General features: G+C 45.4%; 1 protein-coding gene across 3 annotated transcripts in view; it reads right to left on the bottom strand.

Annotated features, from left to right (window-relative positions):
• LOC137658465 (ras-related protein Rab-24-like) overlaps window positions 1–21764 on the bottom strand; it is a 52522-nt gene extending 30758 nt beyond the window's left edge. The window contains exons 1-2 of one of the 3 annotated variants that reach the window (XM_068393199.1): window positions 21694–21764; window positions 14406–14545 (exon numbers count right to left, since the gene is read on the bottom strand). In XM_068393199.1, coding sequence (XP_068249300.1) covers window positions 14406–14523 — 118 coding nt within the window. In that variant the 5' untranslated portion in view covers window positions 14524–14545; window positions 21694–21764. Of the gene's footprint in view, window positions 1–14405; window positions 14546–20464; window positions 20689–20967; window positions 21009–21693 lie in introns of those variants that run through there. The other 2 variants (XM_068393200.1, XM_068393198.1) reach the window with 2 other exon arrangements.
• Window positions 21765–22549: the final 785 nt, after the last annotated feature.

Below are 22549 nucleotides of genomic sequence, written 5' to 3'. Positions count from 1 at the left end.
TTTCCACCCTGTATACCTGGAAAGGTCTGTAAAATTCATGTGGTGAAAGAAGTTCACCGAGGTGGCAACCGCCCTGATATCATGTGCAAGAGGAAAAGAGTCAGGGTTAGCTTGTTTAATAAAATACAAAATTTGTTGCCTGATCCCTTTAATAGTAATGGTACCGCCTTGTTCTCTAACGAATAGAGGCCCCGAGGAGTTAGAGGAGGTCCGGGATAAATAAGACCTAAGAGTAGTGACAGGGCACAGCAACGAAACTTGCGTGAGGGGAACAATTTTCCAGGAGGTCCATCTGTTTTGAGGGTCTTCATTCTTAGCCAAAAAGAATTTGTTAGGAGAAAGAAGGACCTCTCCTGAAGGCAGAAAGTCAATATGACCCGGGTCTCTCGACAAGGCTGCCAATTCAGAAATTCTTGCCCCGGAAGCCAAGCTCACTAGGAAAAGTGTTTTCCTGAGAAGGGGCATGTAATCACAAGAACTGTTAATGGTATCAGAAGCCAATTTGAGTACGTCATTAAGGAACCAGGTCACCGGGGTAGGACGAGTAACCGGTTTCAGTCTGGCACAAGCTTTCGGAATTGGAGCTAACAAAGAGTCGGTTAAGTCTATGTTAAAACCCACTAGGAAGATCTTTTTCAGAGCCGATTTAATAGTGGTGATAGTATTGGCTGCCAGGCCTGATTCTAATAAAGATCTAAAGAAAGTGACTGTAAGGTTCAAGTTCATACAGTTCACGTCTGAGTGTATTAAAAATTTTGCCAACTTTTTAACTGCAGAGTCATACTGGCGGATGGTGGAATCCCGTTTATCCGATTCTAGGAACAAGGTGTTTTGAGGATCAATATTGGCACCATGCATAGCCGCAAACTTCATAAAGTCCATAAAGTTAGGGCGCTCTGAATGTTTGAGAAAGCGTACACAACGCGTGTTTGTACTATCTGAGACAGAACCGGATTGGGTATCGGGTGAGGGTATAGTCTCAACTCCCGCAGGAGAGGATACCAGTTGCTCTTGGGCCAGTTGGGTGCGACCAAGGCTACTTGTCCCTTGAAGGATCTCAGTTTGTCTAGAACTTTCAGCAAAAGATTCACCGGGGGAAAGAGATAAATCTTTTCCCAGTTGTCCCAATTCTGTGACATGGCGTCTGTGGCGTAAGCCTGAGGGTCTAGATTGGGAGCCACATATACTCTCAATGTGTGGTTGGATTCCGTGGCGAAGAGGTCCACTTGGAGACCGGGAACCTGAGAGAGAATCCACCGAAATGACTTTAGATCGAGTGACCATTCCGATTCTAGAGGGGAGGTCCGGGACAGGGCGTCTGCCACTACATTCCGGACTCCCGCCAGGTGGACAGCTGAAAGATGCCAACGGTTCGAGGCTGCTAGGGAGAATATGGCTACTAGAACATGGTTCAGAGGCCCTGATTTTGACCCGCCTCTGTTGAGGCAGCGGACCACCACTTCGCTGTCAAGGACCAGACGAAGGTGTTGTTTCTTGGGAAGAGCGAGACGTTTCAGGGTTAGAAGAACTGCCATGGCCTCTAGCACATTGATGTGAAAATGGCGGAACAAGGGAGTCCAAAGACCATGAACTTTCTTGAGCTGAGAATAGCCGCCCCAACCTGATAAGGATGCGTCTGTGTGAATGATTAATTTTGTAGGCGGAAATCGAAGGGGAACTGACTTTGACAGACTGTTTGCTCTTGTCCAAGGAAGAAGTCTTTCCCGTAGAATGGGAGGAAGGCGGACTTTCCTGTCCCGGAGCTTCCGGTTCGCCCTCGAACGCCAGACACGATTGATATCTTTCAATTTTGCCTTCAGAAGAAGATCCGTCACTGAGGCAAACTGAAGGGACCCCAGAATCTTCTCTTGGAGTCGTCTGGAACTTACTTTGTCTTTGAGAAAGCGTTTGGTGTTCCTTGCAATCTCTAACCTCTTGGGTCTGGGAAGACACAGAGTATGAGATATAAGATCCCATTGCAGGCCGAGCCATTGGAACTTCGATTTTGGAAGAAGACGGGACTTCTTGAAGTTGATCTGGAAGCCTAGAGATTGAAGATAATGGATGGCTTTGTGAGTGGCTTTTAGGCAATTTTGGGAGGTGTCTGACCAAATGAGCCAGTCGTCCAGATAGGCTACCACTTGAATCCCTTGATTCCTGAGTTCCTGAACAGCGACTTCTGCTAGCTTTGTGAAGATCCTTGGGGCAATGTTGAGCCCGAAAGGCATCACCTTGAAGGAGTAACTTTTGTCCCCTAAGCGAAAGCCTAGGTACGGACGGAAGTGTCTCGCTATCGGGACGTGATAGTAGGCGTCTGTAAGATCGATAGAGGTGGTGACGGCCCCACGGGGAAGTAAGGTCCGCACCTGCGAGACGGTAAGCATTCGAAACTTGTCGCATTGAATGGACAAGTTGAGAAGGGATAGGTCTAGAATTACTCTTCTCTTGTCTGAATCCTTCTTCGGGACACTGAACAGCCAACCTTGAAACTTCAGATGTTTCGTTTCTTGTATGGCGTTCTTTTGTAAAAGATCCTGGACAAATTCGACCAGGTCCGGAGTGGAATGTTGACGAAATTTGTTCGGAGGAGGAGGTCCTTGAATCCAACTCCACCCCAGTCCCTTGGAGATGATACTGAACGCCCAGGGACTGAACCTCCATTTGTTGTGGAAGGCATAGAGCCTCCTCCCTACCTGCTGCACCTCAGTATTGGTTTGAGGAGTTGCCTCCACGTCCGCCTCGGAAGTTCTTTCCTCTGCGAAAGGCTCTTCCCCTGCCTTTGTTCTGGTTAGAGCCACGGTGGTAACCTCTACCTCTACCATAACTCTGGGAAGAGCTATGAGCCTCGTAGGACTAGTTAAAGGCAGGGGCAGTGGCGGAGGCACCAGAAAGCTGGCTCTTAGGTAGCAGAACGGTGACATAGTCCTCCGAAGGAGCCCGAGAGGTGGAAGGCTGTGCAGGGACAACAGAAGATGGAGGAAGAGGCAGCCGGAAGTTGGATGAAGCACTCTGTTGTTGCCTGAACTGGGTGGAGGTATATGGTCTAAGCTTCTTCCTACCCCGGGCTTGATAATTTGCGGGGTCATACTTGAGTTTAGGGGTCAAACCCCAACGGGCTTTAAGGCTCTGATTAACCCTAGTGGCCTCCGCCAAGACTTCCTCTACGAGATCCTCGGGGAAGAGATTTGAACCCCAACAGGAGGACCGGATGAGTTTATTAGGTTCATGCCTAATTGTCGCCTCAGCTAGAACATGCTTGCGACATCTGCGTTTAGCAGTAGCGAAGTCATACAAGTCATAATATAAAGACTGTAATGTAGCCTTGTTGAGAGACTTAAAAATACTCTCCGTATCGTAAGTCAAGGCTATCGACTCCGTGGATGTGGCCAGGTTTAGAGTACGGCCCACACGTAGGCGGGAATCATATTCCTGTTTAATGAGGGATTCCGGGAGACGGGGAAGCTTCTCACTAAACAAGACTGAGGCACAGTCTGCTGCCAGCTTGCCGGAGGTAAAGGTGGTATGGATGTTGTCCCAACACTCAATACCTGAGGGAAGAAGGAGGGAGATTGGATCCACCTCTCGGATGGGAGGCAAGGGCTTCTCCTCCAGAGCATATTGAAAGGCAAGCTCTGCCACCTTATTGACGCATGGAGTCAAGGTGTTCTTGTCCATTAAGAACATCGTAAAGGAGCTTTTATAAGGCGTCAGCATGGTGTTAGTGCAGCCGATGTCATTCAAAAATCTGGCCCAAACAGATTGGCCTTGCTCCTTCGGGAAGATGACCATCTCTTTGGGGACCTTGTCTAATCGGACCAAAGCTTCCTCGGTAAGTCTGGCATAACCATGAAATGGAAATACCAGACCCGGAGGAAAGAATTCAAAGTCCTCTAGAGGACGAGTGCCAAGGCCCTCCAGAGTCAACATTCCGTCTGAGAACGGGGAATGAAGAGCCATCCGCCAGGGGTTGTTCTTGGCAAACGGCGGGAGCTTAGAGGCATCCGGGATGAGAGAGCTTTGGACTCTCTCCGGAGCTCCTTGCTCTAAAGCCCCAATTCTCTGACCGAAGTTAGAGAACATCGTGTCCATCCTCGACTGCATCTCCGAAACCAACTTTGCCTGCATCTCCGACACGATGCGAAGCATGGCTGATTCGGAAAGGCCCGGGCTAGCAGCAGGAGGGGCGGAAGGAACTCCCGGGTCGTGAGACTTAGAGGAGGAACCAGAGGTCTTTGAAGACGGGTTCGAACAATGCTTAGAGCCATGAGAAGACTTGTGAGGCTTGCGAGCTTTGGGTAAGGTCCTTGAAGTAGACTTATCCTTAGGGGGAACCGGGTATGAACGTTGAGACGAATCACGGTCCCCAGACAATCCAAGAAAAGAAGAGCGATCAGAAGAAGAAGAAAGAGCGGGGCTGAGGATAGGAATCTCAGCGCCGGACACACCTGCCTCACTTACCACCCTACCTGTATCCGGCTCGTCTAGCAACATTGGTTCGACGTCCAGGTTCATGGAGGCAACATTGTCCTCCAGACCTCCGGGGGCGTCCGATGGATCTTGCTCTGGGTCGATGAGACCCGTTATAGTGGCATCAATGTGGGCAATGATGGGAGCTGCCACATGCCTAGCCACAGCAGATGAAGACTTGGCGTTGGGGTAAACCATGGTGCAGCAGTCCTCAGATAGGACGTACGGCCGCTTAGACTTCACATTCCGGGCAAACCCACCAACCCACACCTTCAGTGTGGCCCGAGCCGCCGACTTTTGCTCCGGGGATGCCTGAAATAATAGTGGGAATTATAAAAGGGAGACTCCCAATGGTCCTTCAAGACCATAGATATCTTACTAATAGTAAATAAAATAAGAAGGCAATATAGCCAACGGGACTCACCGAGTCAGATCCAAGTGTAGTGATGAGGTCGAAGCAAATCACACAGTTATCCGGGTGCCATACCACCACGTCTTCCAGTTGAACCCCACAAGGGGCGTGAGATCGGCAGACGGAGTGGCCACAAGGCTGGTGCAGAACAGCTGCACAGGCCGGCGTCAGACAATGCACCATCTATAAAAAGAATAGTATATGAGAAACTGTAATTCTCTTAAGTAGGGGCGGGCCTGGAGGACCCGGGCCTAACATAGGTCTAACACAAGAAAGGAGCTTAACTGTACTATTCTTTAAGTAGGGGCGGGTCCGGAGGACCCGGGCCTAACATAGGTCTAACACAAGATTAGAGCTTAACTGTACTATTCTTTAAGTAGGGGCGGGTCCGGAGGACCCGGGCCTAACATATGTCTAACACAAGGTTAGAGCTTAACTGTAATATTCTTACATAGGGGCGGGACCGGAGGTCCCGGGCCTAACATATGTCTAACACAAGGTTAGAGCTTAACTGTAATATTCTTACATAGGGGCGGGACCGGAGGTCCCGGGCCTAAACATATGTCTAACACAAGGTTAGAGCTTAATTGTAATATTCTTACATAGGGGCGGGACCGGAGGTCCCGGGCCTAAACATAAGTCTAACTTGAAACTAAAGTATTAGCCATCCATTCCGGTCAAGCCGGGAGCATAAAAAAGGATGCAATAACAAGGAATTAAGACACACGGTGTCTAATTTCCCGGGGCGGGGTAGACCCCGGGCCGGGAAATAAAGGTATATCCAATACCAATTCCTTTAGGGACTCCGGGGTAGTGATCTGTCATATATAATCATCATAGGAAATGTTATAAAATAATAGGGGGGCGGAACTGTAGCTAAGAACTGCCAATCGAACCCAGAGGGTTTCGTATAACATAAGCCAGAATGAAAAGTGAATATAAAATAGGGTGCACCGGGATCCAACTCTGTTTACCGGTGGCCAACCAGACTAGACAGAGACGAACCCGCCGGGCTACCCGGAGGACAAAGTCCATAAACACTTAACTACCCCCTCTAAAAGGAGGGAAGGCAACGGTCCCTTAGTGGAGGGGGGAGAAACCTAGCCTCCCACCTAGCTAGAGGGGGAGCGTGGGGGAGGATCACGTGATACGAGGCAGCAGGGCTACCAACTGACGATCCCCAACCAGACAGATCAAACGGAATAATGGCACAAATATTCATTATAATAATAATAATAGCGTTAAATTATATGAATAAACACACAGAAAATTTTTGGGCATGGCATGCAACATAATAATTAAATCACAAAAGACACACCTGATGGCTAAAAATAACATTGCCGCCTTAGCACGAAGGTCGGCAACCATAACGATACGTAAATGATATCGGCCCAAAAATTGAACCACGAGGATTCTAAACGCTAAATAATGAATATTCACAATAACAAATAATATTTTATAATAAAAATAATACACATAGTAACACCGCAAGAGAAAATAAAAGCTCTCAAAAACAGGAGTACCAACTGTAGTGAAATCAAGCAAGATCGGTATGAACGAAGAGAATAAACTCCTATAATATAAATATTAAACGATCTAGGTTGCTCAAAACACATTAAACCCAGCTTGGTACTTAACTTAGACGGTGTCTCCTGGGAAACCGACGAAGAAGCCATAATTAAATGGAAGATAACCAAAAATCGAGAGAACAAGCAAAAATGCGGGTTACTTTACTCGTCGTGCTAAAAGGAGTTGGGTTCTGAGCGGATGCATTGTTAGTAGTACCGAGTGAGGTTGAACGGCTCTCCTCTATTGGGGTTCTCTGTCATGGATTAATCTAAATAGTGCGGGACCTCTGGAATATACGCCCAATTTTATACCGACACCAATAGGTGAGCGAGCTAGTTAACCTAGCACTCCTTTACATTTTTTCTCTAGTATATTTAGCAGTAAATTACCTAAGAATAAGTGCTAAATGGAGCTTATTCACTGGGCGGCACAGGTTCGAGCCCAGAAATAGGGGCCTTGGCAGAAGTCGCACCCCGAAGACACCAAAGCAGCTAAATACTTCTCCTGTGTCTTGTCAGGCATTGCCAAGAAAGACCCAATTAAATGCTTAGCTCGTTTCTTTCTTCCCAGAGCATACACCTGCCACTACACAGGAGGCCACGACCTGCACTTGGCGCATGAGGACGATTGCAAATAACCATGCGCAGAGGGAGTGGATCTTACACTGGTTTGTTTATAAACTGGTTGCAGCAGCAAGCTTTCCCTTCCCCCCCCCATTAGAAAAAGAAAATGAAAAAGTTTGGGAAGGAGCAGACAGTATGTGTAGTCATCAGCACCTGAATCACAAGTGAATTATTTTGACTGGGAAAGGGGTCATGGCTCCTTGCCCATACCCTTCACCAGCTGGTTAACCATTCGTAAACAAATTCTAACGATCATCTCCCGCTCGCGCTGAAATAATATCCCTAATCAAAGGACAAAAATTTATGTTGCGTAGGAACAAACTTTTCTTAAAGATTATGTCAAAGAAATGCTTTTATGTATAATTACTTCTATAAAAATTTCTTCAAAATACAGTAGAGTAGACCCCATTTTGTAAAAACTGCTTATAGTAATTTCAATATACCTAACATGAAAAATTTAATATGCCATTCATTCACATACAAATCTTCAGCCTTCACAATTTCTTCTTGAATGGTAAAAGTAACACACCATCTTATGAACACTTGTTAAATCCATTACCAGAAAAATGTTATTTTCATTAGTAAAATAAATTTTTGAATATACTTACCCGATAATCATGTAGCTGTCAACTCCGTTGCCCGACAGAATTCTATGGAGGGATACGCCAGCTATCACAATACTAGAAGGGGGTGTACTTACCAGCGCCACCTGTGGCCAGGTACTCAAGTACTTCTTGTTGACACCTCCTCAATTATTCCTCGGTCCCACTGGTTCTCTATGGGGAGGAAGGGAGGGTCAATTAAATCATGATTATCGGGTAAGTATATTCAAAAATTTATTTTACTAATGAAAATAACATTTTTCAATATTAAACTTACCCGATAATCATGTAGCTGATTCACACCCAGGGGGGTGGGTGAAAACCAGTGTACAAGATTAAAGGATAGCTAAGTATCCCATATTTCATATAACAGTTATCTCAAATAACAATGAAATAATAAGTACCTGGTAAGGAAGTCGAATTGAACCGTTACTCTGTCTCTTTTTTAAGTTCGTCTTCCTTACTGAGCGCAGCGTTCCTCTTGGAGGCTGAATCAACCCAAAGGTGCTAAAGTATACAGGGCTGCAACCCATACTAAAGGACCTCATCACAACCTTTAACCTCGGCGCTTCTCAAGAAAGAATTGACCACCCGCCAAATCAACAAGGATGTGGAAGGCTTCTTAGCCGACCGAACAACCCATAAAAAGTATTCAAGAGAAAGGTTAAAAAGTTATGGAATTATGGGAATGTAGTGGCTGAGCCCTCGCCTACTACTGCATTCGTTGCTACGAATGGACCCAGGGTGTAGCAGTACTCGTAAAGAGACTGGACATCTTTGAGATAGAATGATGCGAACACTGACTTGCTTCTCCAATAGGTTGCATCCATAACACTCTGCAGAGAACGGTTTTGTTTGAAGGCCACTGAAGTAGCCACAGCTCTCACTTCATGTGTCTTTACCTTCAGCAAAGCAAGGTCTTCTTCCTTCAGATGAGAATTTGCTTCTCTAATCAGAAGCCTGATGTAGAAAGAAACTGAGTTCTTAGACATTGGTAGAGAAGGCTTCTTGATAGCACACCATAAGGCTTCTGATTGTCCTCGTAATGGTTTTGACCTTCTTAGATAGTACTTAAGAGCTCTAACAGGGCAAAGTACTCTCTCTAGTTCGTTCCCCACCATGTTGGACAGGCTTGGGATCTCGAACGACTTAGGGTAAGGACGGGAAGGAAGCTCGTTTTAGCCAAAAAAAAAACCGAGCCGCAAGGAACATGTAGCCGTTTCAGATGTGAAACCTATGTTCCTGCTGAAGGCGTGGATCTCACTTACTCTTTTACCTGTTGCTAAGCACACGAGGAAAAGAGTTTCTAATGTGAGGTCCTTAAAAGAGGCTGATTGGAACGGTTCAAATCCTGATGACATTAGGAACCTTAGGACCACGTCTAGATTCCAGCCTGGAGTGGACAACCGACGTTCCTTTGAGGTCTCAAAAGACCTAAGGAGGTCCTGTAGATCTTTGTTGGAGGAAAGATCCAAGCCTCTGTGGCGGAAAACCGCTGCCAACATACTTCTGTAACCCTTGATCGTAGGAGCTGATAGGGATTTTACGTTCCTTAGATGTAACAGGAAGTCAGCAATCTGGGTTACAGTGGTACTGGTTGAGGAAAACTGCATTGGCCTTGCACCAGCTTCGGAAGACTTCCCATTAAGACTGATAGACTCTGAGAGTGGATGTCGTCCTTGCTCTGGCAATCGTTCTGGCTGCCTCCTTCGAAAAGCCTCTAGTTCTTGAGAGACTTTCGATAGTCTGAAGGCAGTCAGACGAAGAGCGTGGAGGTTTGGGTGTACCTTCTTTACGTGAGGTTGACGCAGAAGGTCCACTCTAGGAGGAAGAGTCCTGGGAACGTCGACCAGCCATTGCAGTACCTCGGTGAACCCTTCTCTCGCGGGTCAGAGGGGAGCAACCAACGTCAACCGTGTCCCTTTGTGAGAGGCGAACTTCTGAAGTACCCTGTTGACAATCTTGAACGGCGGGAATGCATACAGGTTGAGATGGGACCAATCCAGCAGAAAGGCATCCACGCGAACTGCTGCTGGGTCTGGAATCGGAGAACAATACAAGAGGAGCTTCTTGGTCATCGAGGTAGCGAATAGAACTATGGTTGGCTGACCCCACAGGGCCCAAAGTCTGCTGCAAACATTCTTGTGAAGGGTCCACTCTGTGGGGAAGGCCTGACCCTTACGGCTGAGGCGATCTGCCATGACATTCATATCGCCCTGAATGAGCCTCGTTACCAGCGTGAGCTTTCGATCTTTGACCAAATGAGGAGGTCCCTTGCGAACTTGAACAACTTCCTCGAATGAGTCCCTCTCTGCTTGGAGATGTAAGCCAAGGCTGTGGTGTAGTCGGAGTTCACCTCCACCACCTTGTTAAGCTGGAGGGACTTGAAGTTTATCAAGGCCAGATGAACTGCCAACAACTCCTTGCAATAGATGTGAAGTGTCCTTTGCTCCTGATTCCATGTTCCCGAGCATTCCTGTCCGTCCAGTGTCGCACCCCAGCCCGTGTCCGATGCGTCTGAGAAGAGACGGTGGTCGGGGGTCTGAACAGCCAAAGGTAGACCTTCCTTGAGAAGAATGCTGTTCTTCCACCACGTTAGAGTAGACCTCATCTCTTCGGAAACAGGAACTGAGCCCGTCTCTAGCGTCATGTCCTTTATCCAGTGAGCAGCTAGATGATACTGAAGGGGGCGGAGGTGGAGTCTCCCTAACTCGATGAACAGGGCCAGCGATGAAAGTGTCCCTGTTAGACTCATCCCCTGCCTGACTAAGCATCGGTTCCTTCTCAGCATGCTCTGGATGCATTCTAGGGCTTGGAAGATCCTTGGGGCCGACGGACAAGTCCGAAAAGCTCGACTCTGAAGATCCATACCCAAGGAAACAATGGTCTGGGATGGAACGAGCTGAGACTCCTCAAAATTGACCAGGAGGCCCAGTTCCTTGGTCAGATCCATAGTCCATTTGAAAATCTCCAGACAGCGACGACTTGTGGGAGCTCTTAAAAGCCAGTCGTCTGACGGAGCCGGACACAAGATCATGATACTGCTGCACAGTCTGTAAACTGTCAATCATGGGCAAGCGAGGAAGTACAGTGACAACCCGAATCTGTCTAGACTATCTGGGTCGTACAGACAACTCCTTAACGGGTTGCTGAGGTTGCCGCACTGCGTCACAATAAGTCCCTTCTGTTGGTTGTTGAACGTCTTCCCCGTGACACATTGACTCCGTAAACAAAAAATCCTCTAACAAGGACTAAGCTTGGACTGCATGTCATGCAACACAGCTCAAGGTCTATGGGAGCAGGTGTGGTAACAGACGGGATTAGCGGCTGAAGTGGAACCATTACCTTCCCTGTAAGCATGTTATGCTTAAATAAAAGTCCATAAGAGGTTATGCAGCTAAAGGCTCCCTCCAAATGACAGAGTCCTCAAGGGAATATCAGAAGGAGGGAGAAAAGAACTTTCTCATCTACAGGGACCTTATCCTAGAAAAGCTAAGTTCTCTGAGTGAGGGTTCATTGGTGCAAAAGCAGCAGACTAGAAGGCAACGTTATGAAACTGCTTGACAGTCTAGTGAGTTGGCAACAACCCAAGATATGTTGAGAAGCATGCGGTAAGGAATGCAGAGCATGATGAATGCAGAGTATGCTGTATGCAGAGCATGCTGTATGCAGAGCATGCTGTATGTAGAGCATGTTGTATGCAGAGCATGCTGAATGCAGAGCATGCTGTATGCAGAGCATGTTGTATGCAGAGCATGCTGAATGCAGAGCATGCTGAATGCTGAGCATGTAGTAAGCAGAGCCTGCTGTAAGCAGAGCCTGCTGTAAGGAAAGCAGAGCGTGTGCATGGCGTTTAACATTCTTAGAAATTCCATGACCAGTGCTAGAGTGCTTTATGCATGCTTGCATGGGGTTTAAAAATCAACATAATGTTTACCTTACATTCATAACTCATGATTCATATTTTTGCCATGGTTTGAAAATGGAGGTAAGGTATGCTGAACAGCAGAGTCAGAACGAGCTGGAACAACAACAGTGGAAGGTGCAGAAAGTTCCTGTTCCTGTGGTATGAGTGGAGCGTGAAGAGACCGAGGTTGCGCAGAACAAGGTAAAGTTCCCGCAAGCAGAGGTGTCTGAGGCGCAGGAACAGGGTGCACGGGTTGAGCTCGGTGCAGCAGCTGAGGAGACTGACTCACAGGTGGAAGAGGTTGTACCTCCACCGAGAGTTGCACCACCGGTGGAGCAGCCAGGGGAGGAGGAGGAAGAGTGGAGTAATCCTCCTGATCCCAAACCGAAGGTTGCCTTAAAGAAGGCTGAGGCTGAACAACACTGGGAACAGCGAACACAGAAAGAGGTTCAACATCGAACGCCTGGCAGAAGGTGCTGCGACTGGGTGCAGCGAGTGCAGGCGGGTTGAGCACAGGCTGAACGGGTGCAGGTGGAGGTGCAACACTCTCAGCCCGACACTCACGCAACAGGTCCGAAAGCTGTGCTTGCATGGACTGTAGTAGAGTCCACAACATCGTACGCCTGGCAGAAGGTGCTGCGACTGGGTGCAGCGAGTGCAGGCGGGTTGAGCACAGGCTGAAAGGGTGCAGGTGGAGGTGCAACACTCTCAGCCCGATACTCACGCAACAGGTCCGAAAGCTGTGCTTGCATGGACTGTAGTAGAGTCCACAACATCGTACGCCTGGCAGATGGTGCTGCGACTGGGTGCAGCGAGTGCAGGCGGGTGCAGCACAGGCTGAACGGGTGCAGCCGGTTGGTGCACCACCGGTGCAGGCGGGTGCAGCACAGGCTGAACGGGTGCAGGCGGTTGGTGCACCACCGGTGGAGGAGGAGGAGGAGGTGCAACACTCTCAGCACGACACTCACGCATCAGGTCCGAAAGCTGTGCTGCATGGACTGTAGTAGAGTCCACAACATCGTACGCCTGGCAGGTGGTACTGCGATCAGGCGGAGCGAGCAAAGGCGGGGGGGAGTGTAGGCGCACTCTCAGCCCGACAAACTGATGACTGAGGAGAGTCAGAGCTAACCCAATGACTGCATCCGGGTTGTTGAACTTTACTTCGTACGTCTGGCATAGGTCTGTACTTTACGTTTAAGAGGTCTAGAGACCTGAGACCAGCGTTACTCTGCCTTTATTTTCTCCTCTAAATCTCTTCTGCAGACGAGCAAAATAAGGGCTCAATCGTCTGCGGGTGGGAGTGACGGTCTCGGTAAGACACGCCCACAACCACCGAGGATACTTCTGTGCGCCGATCAAGGCCTGCCGAACCCTTTTGCCCTTCGACATTGCTTCTCCCCTGGGCTTGGGAGCTTGCAAGAGGTCCCGGACTGGGAGGACGACTGGCGCGCACAAAAGTACCCTCACGCATAACACTGACATCAATCACTTATCACTTTGATTTCTGTTTGCACTTATTTCACTGAACTCGAAACTTTAAGTGGTTTGTACCTGAAACACGCAATTCTATCCTTCTCAAAAGTTAGTAATTGCGAAAACAGAATTACAATGTAACAGAAAAATCTAATGAAAGAAAATTCAGTGGCTGGAAAGAGACTAAACACTAGATCACTCTAGAAACGTTTAGTTTCTTCCCCTAAAGAGACTAGGGATAAGAGCAAAACGATAACGACGTTACTCGTACGCCTGGCAGGCTTGAGGGAAACGTTTATCCTCTTTCTCCCTCCGTCTCTATCTCTCTCTCTCTCTTGACTTAGAACCTGAGAGAAGAGCCCAATCATATATATCGTTAAAACATATTATTGTTAAAGGAAAAACTGAAATATTTCCCAAAAAGAAAAGTTCCTTATTAGGATCAAAACCATTAAGTTAAGAAAGAATGAACAAAACGCTAGACACGGTTACTCTTACTGCAATGTGAAACCGTGAACATTCTTTCTCTATCGTAACGATAGAGTGCAAGTTGAAACGTTCTGAACGTCAACAACTGCCGAGACAAACAAAACGTTAGTTCAACTTTGAAAAAGTACGAGACTATCAAAGAAATTCTTTCAAAGACCTTAAAATAGCATAATATGTTAACAGGTAAAACCGAAATGACGGGTTCACGATAATTAACTTCGGTACCAAGAAAAGACCGCCTACTATTAGGAAGGTCGAATATAAACAAATATAAAAATTAATTTTAATAAGTTTATAATAAAAGGAAGTTAATCGAAGAGGCCTATAAAAGGCGGAGAGATATAAAATAAATCTATAACTTTTGTTAAGCAAAATTAAGAAAGAGAGTCTATACTCTCTTAGACACCAACACTTCCGTCTAAGGGAAGGGTCGGCCATTGAAAGGTGAACGAGAGTTCATACTCTCTTCGTCACCAAAATTAATCAAATTAATTCCAAAAGCTAACTAAGCTAAAATAGAAGTTTCCAGTAAAGCGACAGCCGAAATCAAAGAGAAATACTTCACCAAAGTCGTGAAAATACTCCAAGAACATAAGCGTATCCCAGAACGTCTTGTCAGAAGCACGACAGAGGAATAATTGAGGAGGTGTCAACAAGAAGTACTTGAGTACCTGGCCACAGGTGGCGCTGGTAAGTACACCCCCTTCTAGTATTGTGATAGCTGGCGTATCCCTCCATAGAATTCTGTCGGGCAACGGAGTTGACAGCTACATGATTATCGGGTAAGTTTAATATTGAAAACATGAAAACTTGACCTTATCCAAAATTCTCTAAAGGTAACATGTTCAATGGATTTTACTCACCAATTGTGCTTTGATAATTTTCATTAAACCGATTGTAGATGAAACGTTCCACCAGGCTCGTTTTACCGCAGGATATTTGGCCGAGCACCACAACCTTCATATCAACCATTCCACTCATTTTTGTGTGATTAGAATGAACTCTGGAAAGATGGAAGTTATAACCCATATAGTACAGATTACTTTTATCAAAGGTATATACTACAGTACAATGATTGAAGAATGACATTAAATAGTTGAATTTACCAAATGTTTAAAATCAATTTGTATTTTTTCTATCCATACAAACCACAGGCCTGAAAACAGCCACTAAGCTTTGTAACGAGAAACACATCTAGCTGCCGGATGGTGGTCCTGTCCACCCGATAGGTAGCGCTACCTTCACTTTGATTTTTGACCTAGGACTAGCAGGGTGGTTGTGGAAAGTAGTACAACTTAAAGGTCTCAGCTTTGTATGGTAATGAAAACTACAAACTGACTGACTAAAAAAATTTGTGGCTTGTTCCTATATGTAAATCAAGCCTTCGACTCATAATAGGAGACCTATCCTGAGGAGGTGTGGAAATCACTATACAGTATGGCCTATCTGGCTGGTTTAAAGATCTGGGAAGTGTTAATATATTTTGGGCCTGCAAGGGAGCGTAAGTCATGACTCCTGTTCAACCTCCTAACTACCTGAGCAGAGATGTTGCAGGTGTTAGGCTAGGGCTCTTATAGTATTGTGTCCAAATGTAGTGGCATTACTGTATATGATCAAAGAGGATCCATACATTTTCTCCATCCATCACCTCATAAAGAAGGATGGGAGAGATATTTCAATACAAACCAATGTAAAAATATAAGGTGCTCTATTGAGTATCTAACCTACATCATCTGATCCAGCTCCAGAATGGCACAACTACTAGAACCCTAAGAAAAGGGAAGAGGAAACTAGAGGGGCAATTAGTAAAGCCCAGACCTCTGCTGCAGCAGCTTATTTCTCAACCCTTTGCTCGACCTTGACCTTTAACCTTAACATGTATCAATTGGGATGGATTTTCATACACTTAAATATGAACCAAGTTTGAAGTCTCTGTGACAACCATGTCCAAACTTATGGCTGATTACGTGAATTGGACATTTAGCTTGACCGTAACTTTGACATTCCAAAATTTAATAATTTCCAGCTTTTTACATAGCAGTTAATCGCTGCAAGTTTCATAACATCACAAATTTTAAGTAATTTATATTTTTCCTAACAGTACTTACCTCGAACTACTTTCTTAGGAGGATCTGGGATCTCCTCATTTACCAACCAAGAATTTTGCGTAGTTCCCCCTCTCTCCGTTACTTTGTCGGGGCGCTCCGGGGCGGAAGGATACTCGCCCTGGGGCGACCCGGGGTCAGCGCGTGAGGCTGCGCTTGTTAGATCGCCCTTAAGCGTCTGGTCGCGGCGTAGATAACATCTCGCCGCTCTCTTTCACTTATCCCGTCCGATCACCTTGTGTACCATGTGTCCCTTTGTGTTCTCCATCCCTTATGTCCCACGTGTTCTCGTTGTGTTCCTCACCTTTCCCTTGCGTTCTTGTGTCATTTGCGTGTTCGCTTTCCACTATGGAATCCCAGCGTCGCTGTCCTGGGCCCCAAGCTGGTAAGTCTTGTGGAGCCTGGCTCTCTAGGCCCGAGGTCGAGGTGCTCCTCGTGTCGGGGGAATAAGTGTTCCCCTTCCTCCACGTGCCAGGAGTGCGAATCTTGGCCGGAGCTGCAGTGGACCTTGTTCTACAAGAAGAAGAAGGCGTCCAAGAGATCCCCTAAGAAGACGGGTCTTACCTCGCCGCGAACGTCGCCCTCAGCGCAGTCGGAGAAAGGTTCTCCTTCACCTTCCCCTACCCAGAGTAGGGGACGAGGTAAGTCTGTTACAGGGAAACAGACCATTGCCGTTCCCCATGAGTCTGATGTCGAGGAATCTGTTGTGAAGGGGCCTACGCAGACGAGTGGGGGGTATGCTAGTCTGGCGGAAGTGTGTGTTGTAGACGAAGGCCTGGTGCCCGCAGGACCCGTCTCAGGTGAAGACCTGGAGTGGGGGAAGCCCGAAACAGCGCCCACCACGTCGTCGTGGCAGTGTTTTTCAGGTTTAGCGGGTGGTCGGGACAAAGAAAGGCGGCCCATGTGTTCTTCGGACCCCGACTCCATTGTGTGGACGGCACCTAGAACGCCCTTCAGGTCCCCCATGAGGCAAGAAGAGGAGTTCGAAGGATGGTTCGCCTCTCGACCCGCTATCCGCTCACCCCCGGCGCCCTCAGCTACGCTTCTGCTGGACTTCATAGAACCCTCGACCCCGATATCCAGACCAAGGACCCCTAGGAGGCTCGTAATTGAGACAGACGACTCGGCAAGCTCTTATTCTTCGGACGACTACTCCTCCTACAGTTCCTTCTCTTTGGAAAGTTCTAGTTGACGGGACTTCAGGAGAAAGAGGAAGCGGTCCACAAGGAGGAGACAGAGCTCCCACGCTAGCCCGGCCAAGAAGAGGTCGAGGGTTCGAGTCCCGCTCAGACTCGTTAGTGTCATAGTGTCTGCAACCTTACCATCCTTGTGAGCTAAGGTTGAGGGTTTGGGGGAGCCTACAGGTCTATCTGCTGAGTCATCAGCAGTCACTGCCTTGCCCACCCTGGTCCTAGCTTGGGTGGAGAGGAGGCTTGGGCGCTGATCATATAATATATGGTCAGTCTCTAGGGCATTGTCCTGATTGATAGGGCAATGTCACTGTCCCTTGCCTCTGCCATTCACGAGCGACCTTTAAACCTTTGGTCCGAGTGCTCGTTCTTGTAAGAACGAAGCACAGACAACAGGTGCTAGAGCGTGTGTCCAAAACAAAGCATAGGTAGCGGATGCCTGTGTGTATGCTTGTTCTTTGAGAACTGAGATTATTAGAATGTGAATAAGCCCTTGTCCCATGTACTAATTGGACTAATCAGGGAGGTTTCGTTCCCAGTAAACACCCTCTTACTTCGAGTACAAAGCATGGGCATAATGTACTAGTAGGCCTACTCTACTCCAATGGGAGGATTTTTGGTACAGCACTGTTTCTCCCACTGGGCAGTACGGAACAACTGAATGCCTGTCTTATGTTGGGAAGGATCCTTGTTGACAACCCTGAAAGCATGAGGTTTCATCCAAGTCCTTGTAAGAGTGTTAGGATCTGATAGATAAGTCACCTGTTCCAATCCCAAACACGAGCCCTAATTGACAATTCTTGTAAAACTTAATTTTGACTCGGTCTCTGCGCATGGGAGATGGCAGATGGCCCTGTCTTGACCTGCAGTGTTCGTACTTAGTCTTACCAGGGACTGATCACTGGGGCAGGAGCATGAGCTCCTTTTATCTTGTACCGAAACTAATCACCCCCGGGGATTGGCTTTGGTGCAGCATTGCTCCTCCCACAAAACCATGAAAGAGGAATTAGATGAAGTCCTGCAAGACTGCCATATCGGTCGTCCTCTGCTTTGTTGACATCATCTTTCTCCTCTTTGTGTCAAAAAGAGAGTTGAGAAAGAACAGGTAATAATAGGGGAGTTAGTTATCTGGTGACTTGAAGGTAATTATCACCTGACGAAAAAGTATATTCCTGCTAATATGGCTACCAATCATGGCAGGCGATAGCGTGATTCCCGATTACGGCCACCGCGTACATTCTCTCTTATTACGGGTTTTAATAATATGAAGAGCCAGCCCTTTTGTTGATCCCATGGCAAAGGAGTCTTTAGACACTGGATTCCTGGTCAGGGGAGGGAGAAATGTTATGAACGGGATGCGATACCCTAAACGAATCAAAGAGATTGTCCAGGGTTCGGCCCCGAGTTGCTTCCACCTGTCCGAGCAAATTTGTAAGCATCCCTCTTACAGGTGGACAAGCAGGGGGAGTGCCTATCCTAGCGTTTGTGGCCTCGGCCGCTCCCTCTAGGATATTTTCCTCTAATGGAGGCCTTTCCTGTCCTTGGCAGGAAAGGTCTTCTTAGACACCGTAGTCTTTGCTGCTGTCTTGTTCGTTGTGTTCTTGGCTGGACAGGACTGCTGAGGAGCTGGTGGTTTATAGGGCTTGGACGTCAAAGCCTTATGGAGGAGGGAGTCCTGATGGGACTTCTTCCATCTCTTGGCAGCATATTCCACATCCTTAGGCTTGAATAGATGGGCTCCCTCTAGAGAAGAATATCTGAGCCTAGCGATCTCGGCATTTGGGACTTGTTGATGGACCATCTCAGACACCGCGCCCCGACGTTTCAGGATGGTATTCGCGCACGAGTTCGAAACTTGGTGGGCCAGAAACTCGATCATACGAGTGCCTGAGAGCAGGAAAATCTCCATTGCTTTCCAGGTACGTTCCTTAGAGAAATCCTCAATCCGTACCAGGAATCCCAAGGTCCCTAACCAGACATCAAGCCACGAAGTAACCTGCATTAGGTACTTCGTGACCTTCCCCTGATTAAGGATCTCGGTTGCTGAGAAAGAGACCTGTCAATTGGAGAGTCTCTCTAGAGAAACTCCCTTGGTGAGCTATTCCAAGGAGTGATGGATGAGGATCCTCAAGAATCTCAAAATACCTCCTCTGTTGGACACAAGGAGGTGGGAGAAGCTTATTGGTAGAACCGGAACGATAGGAGGAGGCATATTCGGAGAGCTGTAGGGCTCTAGAGCCTTTAAATATGTAGCCTCAAGACTATACAGTAGGCACCCACGAGACATCCGAATAATTGAGGATATTGGGACATTCAAGAGGAAACTGAAAAATTTTTTATTCAGCGAGTGTTTTGCCAGTAATGATCAAACAGTTAGCTAACTATACGAATTGTGAAATGTTAAATGCTCCAGAATGAACATCATAAAACAACCGTGGAGGACCAGAAAAGTAGCCCTTGAAGTAAAGTAGAAGTAAAGTTTCAAGCCAATAAATGTTTTTGCACAAGTTGTTTGATGTTATTATGCAAGAGCCATTTTTTTTTACAACTCTTCTTCAGTTCTAGAATGACTACAGCCATGTCTCCCCGAGAGGAGTTCAATAAATTTTAAAATTTAGTGTAAATTCATCGATTTCAGTAATTGATTATGTTGAAAACACTATCTGTTTAGTATATAGCTATTATGGCTCATCTGAAAGTAAAAAAAAATATCCCAGAAATAATGATCCACATGATTGTCGTGTGCAGTTCATAAAAGTTCCGTTTACCAGAACAGAGGAGCAGTGAGGTTAGGTTTACTTGAGAGAAAAGCGAGCCACAGCAAAGCAAAATCCCTCTGAGGGACGTGATATAAATTATAGGTAATTATGATACTATAATTTCCCACCAATTACATGAACCATTTACACTTTTCAAAATAGTTATTTTGTGTTTATTAAGCATTTATAACCATTATTATTGCTGCAAATCTATTGCTTTGGGTGTTTCCACACTAGGATCCCCCATTGTTTTTATAAGGGAGGTTAACATTACTCATGAATGGGTGGTTTGTCCAAATATTCTGGGTCAGAAATGGATAAAACACAAGATAGTGAGTAGGGAAAATATTCCATAAATATATGGTTAATGTATTTGACTAGAAATTAAAATATATATTTACCCATTCCAGTGCTAAGGGAAAAGGAAAAATCAGAATTATCTAAAAAGGAAACTATTTGTTTGTAAAAAAAAAAAAAAAAAGTTCTATAGTGCTATTATGTACTTTTGAAAAAAAAAAATTTTGTGACAAAAAGTTTAGAATACTGTCACTGTAAACTCTGGCGGTGTTTTAAATTAATATTCACCAACGATGCCATTATGGTGTTTATCACCAAAAATTCAACGCCAATAAAAAATATAAGCAGAGTCGATGGAAACACCCACAAAAACCTATAAGCATACTGATTTCCATATCAGGAATACAGCCCTATCATAAAATTGAATATTACAATGACCACTAAAGAGTGACCCAAAGCCCAATCTTAAACTGGCCTAGTGCATACCACATTTACTGATACTCATATATCTAAGCTAAGCCTATTCCATCTGAAACAAAAATTAGCTGTTGCCTAAACTGCAACAATTTACCTTAAGACACGAGATAATTTGTGGAAAATGTTTTTGTTTCAAATGCAGTGCATTTATAAACATTTAGTAAGAAGTATATAGCACCAATAAATCATACACTGGAAAACTAGCACGATTACTTTCACTAAATAGTAACATCCTATGGCAACCACTGAGTCATCTTTAAGATGATCTACTCTCCAATGTTTACATCTGATACAGTGTTGCCACACTTCGTCACTTGCTCTGTCAAACGCACATGTAACCTCTACTATAACTATATTATATTTAGGATTAATATAACAAAAAGAGAAGAGCAAAATGACAGACGTTATATTGCAGAATAAAAATAGTTCTTGTTTTACATAAAGGTGATATTTGAAAATTCATATTTTATTGGCGTATTCTTAACGACTTTGCAGCTCTAATCACGGGGAAATGTGATGAAAATTGTTCACATTATAACGTTTAGCAAGAAGTATATAGCACCAATAAATCATACACTGGAAAATTAGCAAGGTTACATTCACTAAACAATAACATCCTATGGCAACCAATGTTTACAGCTGATTACAGCGTTGCCACACTTCGTCACTGGCTCTGTCAAACGCACATGTAACCTCTACTATTACGTAAGGGCCTCAGCCGCCTCATAATCTCTTTGTTGCTGACTAAACCAACAAACTATTTCCACTTCCTTGTCTGGTTAATGCCATCGTCAGCAAAACATTTCCCGGGCAAGAGAATTCAATAAATTATCATCCTGTCCGAACTTTAGACATTTTTTCCTAATCGCTGATTGTGAGAAATTGTGATTAGTATTAAAGATATGTTATTCGTTAAGATCGCAGTACTTCTATGATAATTTTGCACGAAATAAATCTTTCAAATTTTTAGAATATTTTTTAACCCAAAAGTGAAAAATGCTTCAAAAAGAGAAATCCACATGTCCACATTTCGGTTTTTATGAAACAGAAATTACCATTTTTTCCTAACGCAAACAATTTTATGTGACGTTCAACACATGCTTCAAGATCTACTGTTACTAGCACTCTTTGGAATTCCTTCAATTTTTAAATACAAGTTTCTAATGACCCACAAATCTACTTCCCTGATTCCCGTGTAAAATCGAAATTACGCTCTGATAATTGCTTAGACGCAATCAGTTTTTATAACGGTTAATGAACAGGAAACTGGATATGGTAAATTCGTTGTTGCGATGTTCAAATAAAAGAAAGATATAACGATACCTGATGTTAGAAGTGTCCCAAGACTGATCTATGAGGACAGTATCCGATTTAACTTGTATGCCTAGTGACACGTCAATTCTCTACTGGACTCACTCTTACAAATATGATTCTTAAGGCTATGTTCATTGATAAGGTCTCGGTGCTTATCTTCCCTCGACATCCCTGGAAGCTGTATTAAATGTCCTATGAATTTGTTTGTTTAACCAGTTTGGGTCGCACATTGTACCTATGATTGTTTGAACTAAATTTAGTACTTGATATATGGGCTCTGACTCATTGATAAGGAGACAACTAATGTGTGAAAAATATAAGATGTAAATTTATTCCAATTTGGCAATGATTATAACAAACCAAACGCAATGTGGTGAACTGCTAATAAGAAAAAAACTACGTGAACAAACTTTTAGTGAAACGTATGCGTCATTGACATTTTGACTTCCACGCTCTCGTAGTGTGTGTGTGTGTGTGTGTGTGTGTGTGTTGTTGTCGTTGTAGTCTTATCAGGCTGGTCCGTGAAGGCCTTGTTCACCCGAGCAATTCGTGTAGAGAAAGTGGGCGTTGATGTTGTTGTTTACAAGTACAGTAGACTGCATTGTCTTTGCCGTTTATGACTGTGACGTCACAGACCCCACTTCGAACCAACCACGTGGTATAGTGTCACTTGACCTTTCGAGACTAACGAAGTTTGTTGTTTGTTATTTCAGTTCCAGCTGTCACCTGACCTTTCGAGACAAACGAAGTTTGTTGTTTGTTATTTCAGTTCCAGCTGTCACTTGACCTTTCGAGACAAACGAAGTTTGTTTGTTATTTCAGTTCCAGCTGTCACCTGACCTTTCGAGACAAACGAAGCTTGTTG

Source organism: Palaemon carinicauda, chromosome 19, assembly GCF_036898095.1.
Source record: "Palaemon carinicauda isolate YSFRI2023 chromosome 19, ASM3689809v2, whole genome shotgun sequence".
NCBI classification, from domain to species: domain Eukaryota; kingdom Metazoa; phylum Arthropoda; class Malacostraca; order Decapoda; family Palaemonidae; genus Palaemon; species Palaemon carinicauda.
This window is presented reverse-complemented; position numbering and strand designations above follow the sequence as displayed.